A 12,578-nucleotide genomic window follows, 5' to 3' on the forward strand; every position below is an offset into this window, starting at 1 on the left:
GTTCCTACTTCACCCCTCTACGCTTACTGAACCTGCCAACATCACAACACTAGAAAATCCTTATTAAAAGGAAGTTTGCTCAATTCTTAGTATCATCATCAAAACCTCATAAGGGTCAACAAAGGTGGTAATTTTTTTTTTAAAAAAAAATACAAGGTAGTAATTGCTAAAATAGACATAATAGAAGGTGGTAATTGTCAAAATTTTTATTAATTAATTATGTATGTAGTTCTTTAATTAGAATGGAGTATTCCTTAAGTAATGTTTTTCAAGGTTCTAAACATGATAAAATCATTACGTTTGCCGTTTGATGGTGTTAAGGTCATGAGGCGATTGTTCAAGGCTCGTAGGATCACTCTAATTTTTGTAATACGTGATATGACAACGGTGAGTTTGTCTTTTTACATATAACGCAAGTGTGTATTTAATTATATATATGAGCTGAGGTATTATTGACAACTTTGCAATTTTGAGCAATTTTTTTTTTTTTTTTGGCTTTTCATATCAGATGACACCTTTTGAAACAATTAAACCGGTTATTGAAGAAAATATTCAAAAGGTAATGTGAAAAAAAAAAAAAAAAGAAATTTACTAATGTATGACATTATATTTTACATTATTTATTTATAATTTTTTAAAAATTTTGCAAGATATGGGATTCGGTTTCCAAGGCACCAACCCAAGAACATATTCCTTTAAGTCAGCTTTTTGAGGTAAGTAAGTAAACCTTTCATTTTTTATTTATTTATTTTTTTTGAACAAAAACCTTTCATTTTATTTAGCTAAATTATACAACTCTTCCCGTCAAAAAAAAAAAAAAATTATACAACTCTTCTTTGATACTTATACAACTACTCTTTTTTTTTTTTTTTTTTTTTTTTTTTTTTTGGGGGGGGGGGGGGAGGGGAGGTTGGCTGGTTTTTTTTTTTTTTTTTTAATATTTGGACCAATTAGGACTTGACATGTGTCAAATGACCTGATATAATAGGTCATTGACTTTTGTTGACCGGTTAGGGATTGTAGAAAAAGAATAACTCCCAAAGTTCGGATTATTCTAGAATAATCCAAAGTTGGGATTATTATAGCAAAATTGATGAAAGTTGGGATTATTATTTCTAATTTTTCCTAAAAGATCGATAATTATACAACTCTTCTTTGATACTTATACAACTCTTCTTTTTTAATTTTTTTTTTATCAAGTGTTATAAATTGACTTTTTGTATCATTGTTCACACATTAACTTTGACTTGCTTGTAGATTAAAGTCGTTGCTCTTTCTCACTATGAACATGAAACAAAGAAATTCAAAGAAAAGGTGTGGCATTATTTATTGGTTGAGTACAGTATTTTGATTTTCTTAATTAAAATTATTAATTAAAGCTGTCTAATTGAGTTCATGTAAATAATGGGCATATCAAGGTTGATAGTTTGAGGCAACAAATCAAACACTCAATAGCTCCCGGAGGATTTGTCGAAGACCGTGATAAAGTTGTACCAGCTTCATCTCTTCCTCTCAGTATGCAACATATTTGGAAAACTATTAAGGAGAACAAGGACCTTAATCTTCCTGCAGTCAAAGTAATCATGAATGCTAAACAAATTAAACTAGTAATGTGAACGAGATTTGATTCTTTTTGTTGAACTTATTAATGTAATTGTTATTGTACAAATAATTTAAAATTTCAGGTCATGGTGTCTAATATTCGGTGTCAAGAAATTGCTGATGAAAAATATAGGAAGTTTACCCAAAATCAGGTATAAAAACCCAAATACTCAACATCCCCACTTTCGATTTTCTTGTTGGTCTACTACTCTGCTTAAATTTCGTTGGCCTTTCTGTTACCATTTTTTCAGGATTGGCTTGAACTCAAAGTAGCCTCACAATCTGGCCTTGCCTCTAAATTTGGAGAAAAGCTCAATTCAATCATCGTTCATTGTTTATGCGAGTTAGTGTCTATATTTCCCTCAAAAATTATACTTGTCTGAATATGTTATGGTTTTGTACACTTTTAATTTTTATTCAATTTTTTTTTTTTTTTGGTAAAAAAGGCACTTAATTAGCGTAAACTAAACATTACAAACTCTAGTACAATTGTCTATATCAAAAGGTCCATACAATAACCAGGGGGTCGGGAAGCATCCTAGTTACGATTCATTTCATAGTCTAACATGTACACTATTTATGTAACCTTTGAGTTTATTTAATTTTGGGGTTTATATTTAAAGAAGCAATGTAGTCATAGATGTAAGTATCAATGTACCATTTTTTTTTTTTTTGACAGTGAGAGCAAAAAAAGAAAAGCACAAGCGAAAATTTAAAAAGCCAAAAAAAGACCCTCGTGCACGAGCCTTTCCTGCTAACCAGTGTAAAAAAGACCCTCGGGAAGCACGTGCCCCTCCCCCACGGAGTAAAGGAGCGTCATAATCACGAAAAATCTAACCAACATCTGCCGAGTTATCGGGGGATGACCAAGACCCATCACAAATCAAATAAATATCAAACCCCGATGTGAGGTCCCCAGCAAGCTTGGCAGCAAACCCCGAATCAGCTGGCCTAGGGTTAAGGACCCAAAGCAGAGGAGTGAAGGTGAGAATCCTGAATGAGCTTGCATCCCCTGCACCAGAAGCAAGAAGTAAAACATCATCAAGAAAGACAACATGTTGCTGGAAACGTACATTATTACAGGACAATCAAATAGCCCAAAGAAGGGAGAAAAACTGCGCCAGGTTCTCCATGTCCTTAGCAGCTGCTAATAAAGAAACCATAACAAAAACCAATTGGAGAAAAGGAAGATGAAAAAGACCCTGGATATTGAAATGAAACGAGTTGCGAACCCACAAAGGAGCAATGAAATCACAGTCTCGAAACGAATGGTCGACCGTCTCCTGCTCCCTCTGGCAGAAGCAGCAAACTGAATCCATAGAAATGTCGCGAATAGCTAGAACTGAGGCTACCAGAACACCGGCCTGAATAATTTTCAGCCAAAGATCTTCCATTTTTGAAGAAGGGGAAGCGCCCAAAATTTCCTCCAATAGGGATCAGGCAAGGACCCCAAAGGAGGACACCTAATAGTCTGCTGCAATAAAAGAGCATAGGCAGACTTTAAAGAAAAGGAGACATACTTAGAGAATTTCCAATACATAAAATCATCAATAAGTTCCTGCGGATGATCTAAACTAAGGTTCCTAACGGAAGTTGGGCAATCAAAAAAACCAATGGACTCCTCGAGGAGTCACTACTAAAAATTAATGTTTTTACGACCGTCATAAACGGTCGCAAAAAATAGCAAAAACAGTCGCTAAATGTAATTGTGGCTGTCAACGGTCGTAAAGTGGTTATCGTGATTCACTTGGTCGCAAAAAGTCATAATTGCAACTGGTTGACGATCGCAATATTTTTGCGACCGTTTCCTCTATTTTCAACAACCTTTATAATAACGGTCGCAAATATAATTAATTACGACCAGTATAGTAGTGGTCGCAATATTAGCCATTTGCGACTACATTAGGCGATCACTACATATTTTAAAAAAAAAATAAGAAAAGAAAATAAGAAAACTGGAAACAAACAAAACCCAGGCCATACGCACCCTCAACTGCACCCCCTGTTCACATCCTGCACCCCATGTTCCTACCGCCAAGAGCATTACCTAAGCCACCTCTCCCTCCCCCCCACCCATTACCGCCAACCTCCCACCCTTAATCACTACTACCCCCCACTTACGCCACCACCTCCAACCTTACCCCAAAAAACCAAAAAATTAAACCCACAAATAAACCAAAATTCAAAACGAAAATCAAAATTATAAAAATTAAAAAAAAAAAACCCATAAAAATATAACCTTTTGTTTTTAAGCAACCATAAAAATATAACCTAAATTCCACCAAAAATAAACCAAAAAAATAAAAACCAAATTAAAAACGAAAAACAAACTCGAAAATTACAAAAATCAAACCCAAACATTAACAAATAAAATGAAAACGAATATGAATCCCAAAATGAACAAAAACCAACATTTGAATACTGAAATTCGAAGAAAAAATCAAAACAAATTCAAATAAAAAATCAGACAAACAAGTATAAATATGATAACATACCTTAACCTCGAGTTGACTTCGAATTTCACCTCAAATTTGATTTAATAAGGCCAAATTCGACTATTAAAAGTCTAGATCTAGACTTTTCATGGTCAAATTTGACCTTAAAACCGTTAACTTGTTTAGCCATAAGATTGTGACGGTGGAGATCGTGGTGGTGGGCTCAAGCTTGACGGTGGTGGTCATGGTAGTGATGGTTGGTGCCGGTTGAATGTTTGGGCGAATTTTGATCTATTTCTTTGAAGTGTGTTTGATTTCCGGCGATAAAATTCAGATAATGAAGGAGGAGAGGAGGAATGATGGAGGAGAAGAGGAATGGAGAGAAGGAAAGAACGGAAGATGAAGATAGACTAACGTGAGAAGAGAGAGAGGAGAGAGAAAGAGAAAAGAGAGAAAAAGCGGCTGCTGAAAGAGTTAAAAAGGAATTAAGGCTAGGGTTAGTGGCCTTTTATCCCCTTTTTTTTTAAAAAAAAAAAAAAGAAAAATACTACTTACAACTGTTGAAAACGGTTGCAACTAGCGACTGTTTGCGACCGTGTGTAAAAACGGTCGTAATATGCGATTGTTTTAGTTGGTCGCAACTACTTTATTATTATTTTTAATTAATTTTCACATGTATTTATTAAAAAAGAATTATTCAAATATACTTGTGACGGTGTAAATGGTAATATACGGTCGCAAAATTGCGATTGCCTTTAAAATGGTCGCAGATTTCTAGTTTTGCGATTGTTTTATTGACGGTCGTAAAAAAACGGTCGCAACTTGACCGAATTCTAGTAGTGAGTCCCACCTGTTAGAATGCGGATCAATCTTATCAAACACATGAGTCAGAAGATCCAACTAAGATAAACTATCCTTGAATAACACTAGACCCCTCGCCTGCTGTAATGCGGACCCTATTACCTTTAGCCACTTTCCAACATACACCTGAAGCAACAGCCGAAAGAGCCATCTATAACCCACGACAACCCCATGAGGGGCGAGAAATACGAGCTTAGAAACCAAAAGTTGAGGATTTCAAAACATCCTCCACTCTATACCTGCAAGGAGGACAGAATTAAAGATGGAAATGTTGCGCAAACCCAAACCCCCCAAACCTTTGGGTAAGTGAAGTAGAGAAGCCGAGCGCAACGCCAAACCCTTCCGAGAACCAGACGATCTCCACCAAAAGCTGGCAAGCATACTATCTAGTTGAGATGCTACAGAAGACTGTATCTTGAAAACAGACAAGATATGATTATATGATGCGACTGACATCGAATTTATGATAACCAGTTTTGCTGCTGCCGACAAACAAAAAGAATGAGGCAAAGGCAGACAACTGGCTAAAAACTGAAAGGATTATGTATGTGCTAGCTAAGTTTACGATTAACGACAATTAACAATAATCAAAGAACAAAATCAAGTAAGACGAAAAACAAGAACAAATTTACCATGAAAACCCAATGCCGGGAGAAAACCCACCAATCCACGATGAAGTAACTTGATGATGATGATTACAAGCTCTCAATACACCATGAAAGCTCACACCTCTCTTAATTCACTCTCTTAAACCCTAAAAAGATGAACTAATCTCAAGAGGCTTTTTCTCTCTCTTAAATCTAACATCATACCCTAATAAATGACATACATGAGTTTATATAGTCTAAGAGTACAAGAGTAATCAATGGCTAAGATTAAAATGCAGCTTACATCGACTAAAATCGAACCGTCGAACAGAGCAGCAGGGGTTCGACCGAACCTACCTTGTGTTCAGTCGAACTTGAGGTGGTTCGGTCGGACCTCCCTTGGTTTGACCACACCTTTGCTAGAAATGAAAATGATGTTGCTACTGCTTCAAAGGTTCGACCGAACTCCCCAAACTCCATTGTTCTTGTTCGGTCGAACTTCTTCCAACAAGCAGTTCATTTGCATCTCCCTTATGCCTCCATACTCTTGAACCACTCTCCACACAATACAAAACCCAACAACAACCTTGTCGATTAAAACCCTAAATGACAGAGAAGTTATAAACCAAATATTAACAACTTTAAAAAAAAAAAAAAAAAAAAAAAAAAAAAAAAAAAAAGTCGGATATATTTTATTTCCGTATAAGCTAACAAGACAAAATAATTGAAACAAGGAAGATGAGACAAACATGCAAAATTCTTTACATTGAACTATTATAAAATTAAGGGTTTTTCTAAGCTATACCCCTAAGGTATTCGAGTTTCTAAGGTGTATCTATGCTATTTCAAGTTTCTAAGTTGTACCCCTCAACTCACTACCATTAATTAATGGTACCCTCCTTGAGACTTCCACGTAACCTAAAGTTAACTATAAATTTAATAGAAATATGATAAAAGGTAAGGAAATGGTAGGAGAAATAAATCTTAGCCACCGCAACCCTAATAATGAAAACTGAAGCCACAAAATTACACTCTCGAATAATTTTTAAACAACTAATTATATGGGTACATTTTAGTATTGATAAGGAGTTGAAGGGCACGACTTAGAAACATGAAAAAGCATGGGTACATCTTAGAAACTCGAATACCTTAAGGGAATAGCTTAGAAAAACCCCAAAATTAATTAGTGAGAGCATCTTCAATAGTTGTAGTTAGGGTCCTTAGGAACAATAATACTTAAAATATTTAAAAGTCTATATCTACTAGCTTGTCTGTTCCAGCTAAATTATGGAATTAATTAGATTGTGTTAGCGGACCAACTCAACCAAAAGCTTAAGCTGATAGTTGAGGCCCAGGAATATGTTTTATACTCTATCACTCCCCCTCACACAAGAACTTGTTGGGCTAGAAGTGTGGATGCAGCATGTGCCCTCCTCATACCCTGCGCTTAATATTCTACTTGAAAGTGGGGGGGGGGGGGGTGGGCTCCGATACCATGTTAGTGGACCAACTCAACCAAAAGGTTAAGCTGATAATTGAGGCCCAGGAATATGTTTTATACTCTATCAAATTTGTTGACAAAATAACTGCTTGGGAAAAAATTGCAAAAATCCCTAATGATATATCATTGGCTCATTCTCTCTCTTTTTTTTATTTTTTGTGAAAGTATTCTCCTGGCTCATTTATTTGAATAACTAGCATATAGCTAATTATTGGAACACAAATTAGTTATAATGAAAATTAGTTTGAAATCTTATGTATCATGACAATTTGGATCGGAGATGCTTAAATTATATAAGTATATGAATTTTTCGTTTTTCAGGTATGATTTAGAGGTTGCAGATTATGATGGGGATATCCGAACCAAGACAAAGAAGAAATTAGAACATGATTTGATAGAAGTATAGTAAAACCTTCTATCTTTGTTACAATTGTTAATTTGAGAATCTTTCTTATAGTGTTTTTTTTTTTTAAAAAAAAAAAAAAAAAAAAAAAATTAGTGGCGTTGTTTGTAGTAACATAAAATTAGATGCATGAGCACACTGCACACAACCACATGGTATATGGGCAATATGGCACATTAAATTACTCACATATCTATAAAGTAAATGACACAATTACATCAACACACTTTAACAAGCTTAATATCAATTATAAATAAATACTGTATAATTTTTATTTTATTTTGGGGAGTTGAAAGTTGTGTAATTGCATATATCAATTTCTCCTAATTAAATTGGTCATCATATATATCATGAGATTATTTGTTCTCCCATTTAGAAATAAAGGATTTTGTACTGATAATAATACTCCTTTTTTTTTTTTTCTACATTAGCTTGTTGAACCAGCTGTTGAATCCAGTTTGCGGCATCTACGTTTAAATTCAGTGAAGAGGTTTAAGGAGCTCTTCAACGAATCTCTAAAACAAGAACAAGGATTTTCTGCTGCTTTCAATAGATGCAAAGATATCTGTGTGACACATTTTGCAGAAGGATGTACAGGTTAACCTTTACTTGATAGCTACAAAATGGAATATTAACTTTATGAGCTTCGTATGATCGTATTTTATGATTTTCTGAATAAAGCGTAATATCTTGAAATATTTAAAATATCCAATATCTAAAATTTTGATGAAGTAAACTAATTACTCCATTAGATCTATTAAGAAGCTAAGTCTTACATGATTTAATTAATAACATGGTATGCAGTCTTTTTTGAAAATCTGGCCCAATGTTTTGATGCTCAATCTCATTGCAACTCCCCGACGCCCACACAGTCGCAGCAACAGCCCAATGCAGCTACATTGGGCCAAGCACAGCAGCAAGCTCCTCCTCGTCCAGTCCAACAGCATCAACATCAAATACCTTGTAACCCCCGTCTATAATTTATTGAATACAATCCAAACGGAAAAGTTTCACACAAACTCACATCAAAATTTATTTTGTATCTTGCTTCAACAGATCCATTTGTTGAACAATGGCACGCAAACAGTAATGTATCAAGAGCAAGGTCCAAGCTTGTCAGTGATATCTATGATTATATGGCTACTGTCCGCCTTTCCAAATTGGCTGAAGTTACTTCACTTTATGAGGTACGTGTTTTTGTATACAATACTCATTTGCTTTGAGATAATAGATACGTATAATAAGATCATGTGCTTCCTTCGTCCCATAATATAGTTCCTGTTTTCCTATTTTGGGAACTTTTGGATAGTATGTAAATATCATTATACCATCACCTTCTTAAGTTTATGCATTGTACTTCCTAATTTAGTTTTGAATTTTGAACATGCTTTGTACTTTTTTTTCGTTCCTTTTGTTGAATCCCATTGTAGCCCACTTATGAGTGTCCCACATTGGAGAAAGAGGAGAGGTGGTTCCACTTTATAAGGTAGAGGAGTAACTCCTACTATTGCCAATTGGTTTTAGTATGGAAGCTTCAAAGCCTTGTTTGTGGACCCAACTCTCCTCCTCCTTGTTCGGGTTGCCCAGGCCCATTTCATATTGTTTCGAAATTTAACATGGTATCAGAGCCCAGGTTTGTTGGGCCATTTATAACTGGGTATTTGTCAAGCCACTGGTTAAGGGGCCTCTATTGGATGTTCATTCCCAAAGAGGATTTATATTGTACCTTCTGGTGTGCTCTAGTTCTAAGGACACTCATAAGTGAGGGGGAGTGTTGAATCCCATTGTAGCCCACTTATGAGTGTCCCACATTGGAGAAAGAGGAGAGGTGGTTCCACTTTATAAGGTAGAGGAGTAACTCCTACTATTGCCAATTGGTTTTAGTATGGAAGCTTCAAAGCCTTGTTTGTGGACCCAACTCTCCTCCTCCTTGTTCGGGTTGCCCAGGCCCATTTCATATTGTTTCGAAATTTAACACCTTTTATTCACTTTCTCCTCCTATTTCTTAAATATCGTGAGAAAACACAAACAAAAACTATATCATGGGACGGAGGGAGTATTTGATTAGTGTCTAACAAAGTGGTCTTACATATGATGTTGTAGGCGAGGTTAAGTGTGGCTCTCATAGGACCCGTTAGTAGGGTTTTGTTGGATACTACAAATGATAAAGCCTGGCCATCAATAAAAGAAATTCTTCAACGTGAGATACATCATGCAGAGACTGGGCTTGCAGAAGTTTTTATTCAGTTTGATTTGGATGAACAAATGCAAAAAAACATGCGCGCAAAGCTAGAGGATTATGCAAGAAGTGTGGTTGAGGCAAAAGCTAGGGAACACGCGCAAAACATCTCGAGCCTTATGAAAGCTAGGTAATTTATTTATTTATTTATTTATTTATCTAAAATTAGGTACGGTCAGTTCACCTCGACCTATATTCAACTCAGCTAATTTCATTTAAATATTTTTAGGGTTTTTCTAAAAGCTATGTTTATGTGGTTGATGAGTTTTTTTTAAGGTATGCACATGTATTTTCAAAATTATAAAATGTGCATGTCTTCCAAATTAAGATGTTTATTTAACCGTACCCTTTAATGTTAACCTAATGTCAATAGTTGTGTTAATTGTTAATTACGCCACTTTGGAGAGAAATTTCATATCCAAATTGATTGAGTTAGACTTTTAGAGTGATGTAAGAGGAATTACAATAAGCATATTTTTTTTCATATAATTCTCAAGCTCTCATGTACTTCTTTTTTCTCCTCCATTTCTTATTATTCCCCACCCACCCCCCCCCCCCCTTTTTTATTTTAACAATTACTAACGTTGAGTTAACGTTAGAGGGAACAGTTAATTAAACAATACTGTACAACTTAAGTTGGAAGACGCAACTTGTAATTTAGGAAAAGAAACTTAACGACCTCAAGGTTATAGTTTAGAAAAACTCAAAATTTACAGGAAAAGTAAATCTAATTTATCAAGTGAGATATCAATAAATTTGTATATTTTTAAACTTATAGTTTTACTAGTGTTTTTGGGCGGAGGTAGAGTGTATTATATTTTTTAATTCTTTATTTTGTGTTTTAGATTCATAAGTTTATTCAGCTTGGAGGGTCATGTTCAACGGGAATGGACTGAGAATACAAATATTGAATCAATTACAAAAATTGCTCATTATGCGGTATGTAAATGAAATTTGGTGAAATTTACTTGGTAGTTTCTCAATCTTTTGGAAATTGTTAAACGTACTAATTTTTTTTTTTTCTTCTTATGATCCAAATATTTTTGTAGTGTCTTAAACTCTTATCTGCTCTGGCTGCAATTCAGTTGGATGATAAATTTGAGGACCTTGAAAAATATTTAGTTGCTTTATTGGATGATAAATTTGAGGACCTTGAAAAATATTTAGTTGCTTTATTCCATGATAAGTGCTGGGAGAAGGTTCAGGCTCTAACATCAACCAGCTGGAATAAGGTTAGGTTTCTAGCTTACTCTTTGTATAAAAACAAAGGAAAACGATATGAATGAATTGAAGCACATGATTGTATATGTTTAATACGAAGTATTAACATAATTGGTTTTAGTTTAAAAATTCAAATAAATCGTGTATCGCACGGGTTTTATCTAATACATTCCTATCTCAATATAATTTGATGATTTTCAACAATGATACGGATATCGTAAGAGGGAGGAGAGAGAAAAATAGAGTAAAAATAAAGGAGAGATAATAGATTGTCATAAATTAGGAAACAAAACATTAAATACACCAGATCTAATATAATCCATATATATTAAAAGTAAAAGTATGGAGCTTAAACCCTAACAACGTTATAATTATATCTTTTTGTATATATATGTAGATTCCATTATCAGAAACAGTTATAACTCCGTTGCAATGCTTATTACTTTGGGAGAAATTCCTAAAGGAGACAAATCCATTTATTGTTGGTGCTATTGCCGAGGCTACTGAGCATAAACGGGAGGTGTGATTTTATTTCCTTGTACTAGATCATCTACAATCTTATTTTTCATAAACTTATATGTTTGTTAACTCTTGTCTTTATATTTAACTACTAACAAGTTATCATGATTTATTTCCTTAAATCCTCAGAAGGTTCAGAGACGCCGAAGACGTGCTAAATTATCTCTTAATATAGTACAGGTCGTGACAAACGTGACATTAACTATATTAGGTGGTGGTCCTATTTTTAGTAATAATTAGAATGCTCAACCTGATTTCCCTAATTTTAAACTTCTCTATAGTCAAAGGTTGTTTATCATCACAATGGAAGATTTGGAAATCTGCAGTAATTCCTTGGGTAGTCGAGGAATGGTATTGGTACATATTGTTGAGTAAATTCATATTCATATTCATAATACGAAGTACTCCTATATATAGAAAATAATTCCATGAAACAAATATACATAAGAGTGTAAGACTATGCATTTACATATTCCGTAATATGTACTGTACTTTTTTAATTATCATTGTGTACCTATTTTTCACACTAAGGCTTATTCATGTGAGTCCACTATCATGTTTTTGGTGTTGCGAGCCTCGCGATCGGGTTTAGTTAGCCCGCGCCTTTTTATTGGACTTTTGTTATTGAACCCGGTCTCACGTGTGTCCGGTCTCACACAAAACCTTTTGTTGTTATTGTTGTATTGTATGCCTATTAAATTACTTTATCCGTGTGTTGATTTGTTAATTTGAGGATTAATTAAATAGTATCCTCTATGTAAAGACCACGTCATTATTAATTACAACCTTCAATTTAGATGATTTTAAAATAGCTACAACAAATTAGAAAATTCTAAATAGCTACAACATTTTGTAGTTGTTCGTGCATTGTACTCTTTTTCAATCACATCTGAAGATCTGATCATTTGCAATTTTAAATCTACACTCTACCCTTGTTATTTGGATATTTTTGCGATGATAACAATAAAAATGTAGTAGTTATAAGAACGGCTATTTCACCAAATGCCACTGAGAAATTTAAAAATTCACCAAATGCCACTCAGTTCTTAAATAATTCACTGAGTGCCATTATTGACTAACGGTCGTTAACTCCGTTAGTCATTTGGGCTTAATTTTGACACATGTCATGATATGATTGGTCTATTTATTTTAATTTATAAAAAATAATAAAAAATATATATATATAAAAAAAATAAATCCCAATATTTTC

General features: G+C 34.3%; 1 protein-coding gene across 2 annotated transcripts; it reads left to right on the forward strand.

Annotated features, from left to right (window-relative positions):
- Nucleotides 1–136: 136 nt before the first annotated feature.
- On the forward strand, nt 137–11,898 carry LOC145606613 (protein ROOT HAIR DEFECTIVE 3 homolog 1-like). 2 transcript variants are annotated; one of them, XM_081662404.1, is made up of 16 exons: nt 235–387; nt 509–559; nt 651–713; nt 1,258–1,314; nt 1,419–1,577; nt 1,686–1,754; nt 1,854–1,945; nt 7,308–7,386; nt 7,821–7,986; nt 8,194–8,352; nt 8,446–8,576; nt 9,493–9,758; nt 10,474–10,567; nt 10,678–10,860; nt 11,247–11,369; nt 11,498–11,898. In XM_081662404.1, the coding sequence occupies exons 1-16, from the start codon at nt 262–264 to the stop codon at nt 11,606–11,608; spliced, it is 1,929 nt and encodes a 642-aa protein (XP_081518530.1). In that variant the 5' UTR covers nt 235–261; the 3' UTR covers nt 11,609–11,898. The 2 variants fall into 2 exon arrangements, with proteins under 2 accessions (XP_081518531.1, XP_081518530.1); XM_081662405.1 differs by lacking the exon at nt 10,678–10,860 and having other exon boundaries at nt 137–387.
- The last annotated feature ends 680 nt before the right edge of the window (nt 11,899–12,578 follow it).

The sequence above is a fragment of the Chenopodium album genome, chromosome 23, assembly GCF_948465745.1.
Source record: "Chenopodium album chromosome 23, dcCheAlbu1.1, whole genome shotgun sequence".
In the NCBI taxonomy this organism is placed as follows: domain Eukaryota; kingdom Viridiplantae; phylum Streptophyta; class Magnoliopsida; order Caryophyllales; family Amaranthaceae; genus Chenopodium; species Chenopodium album.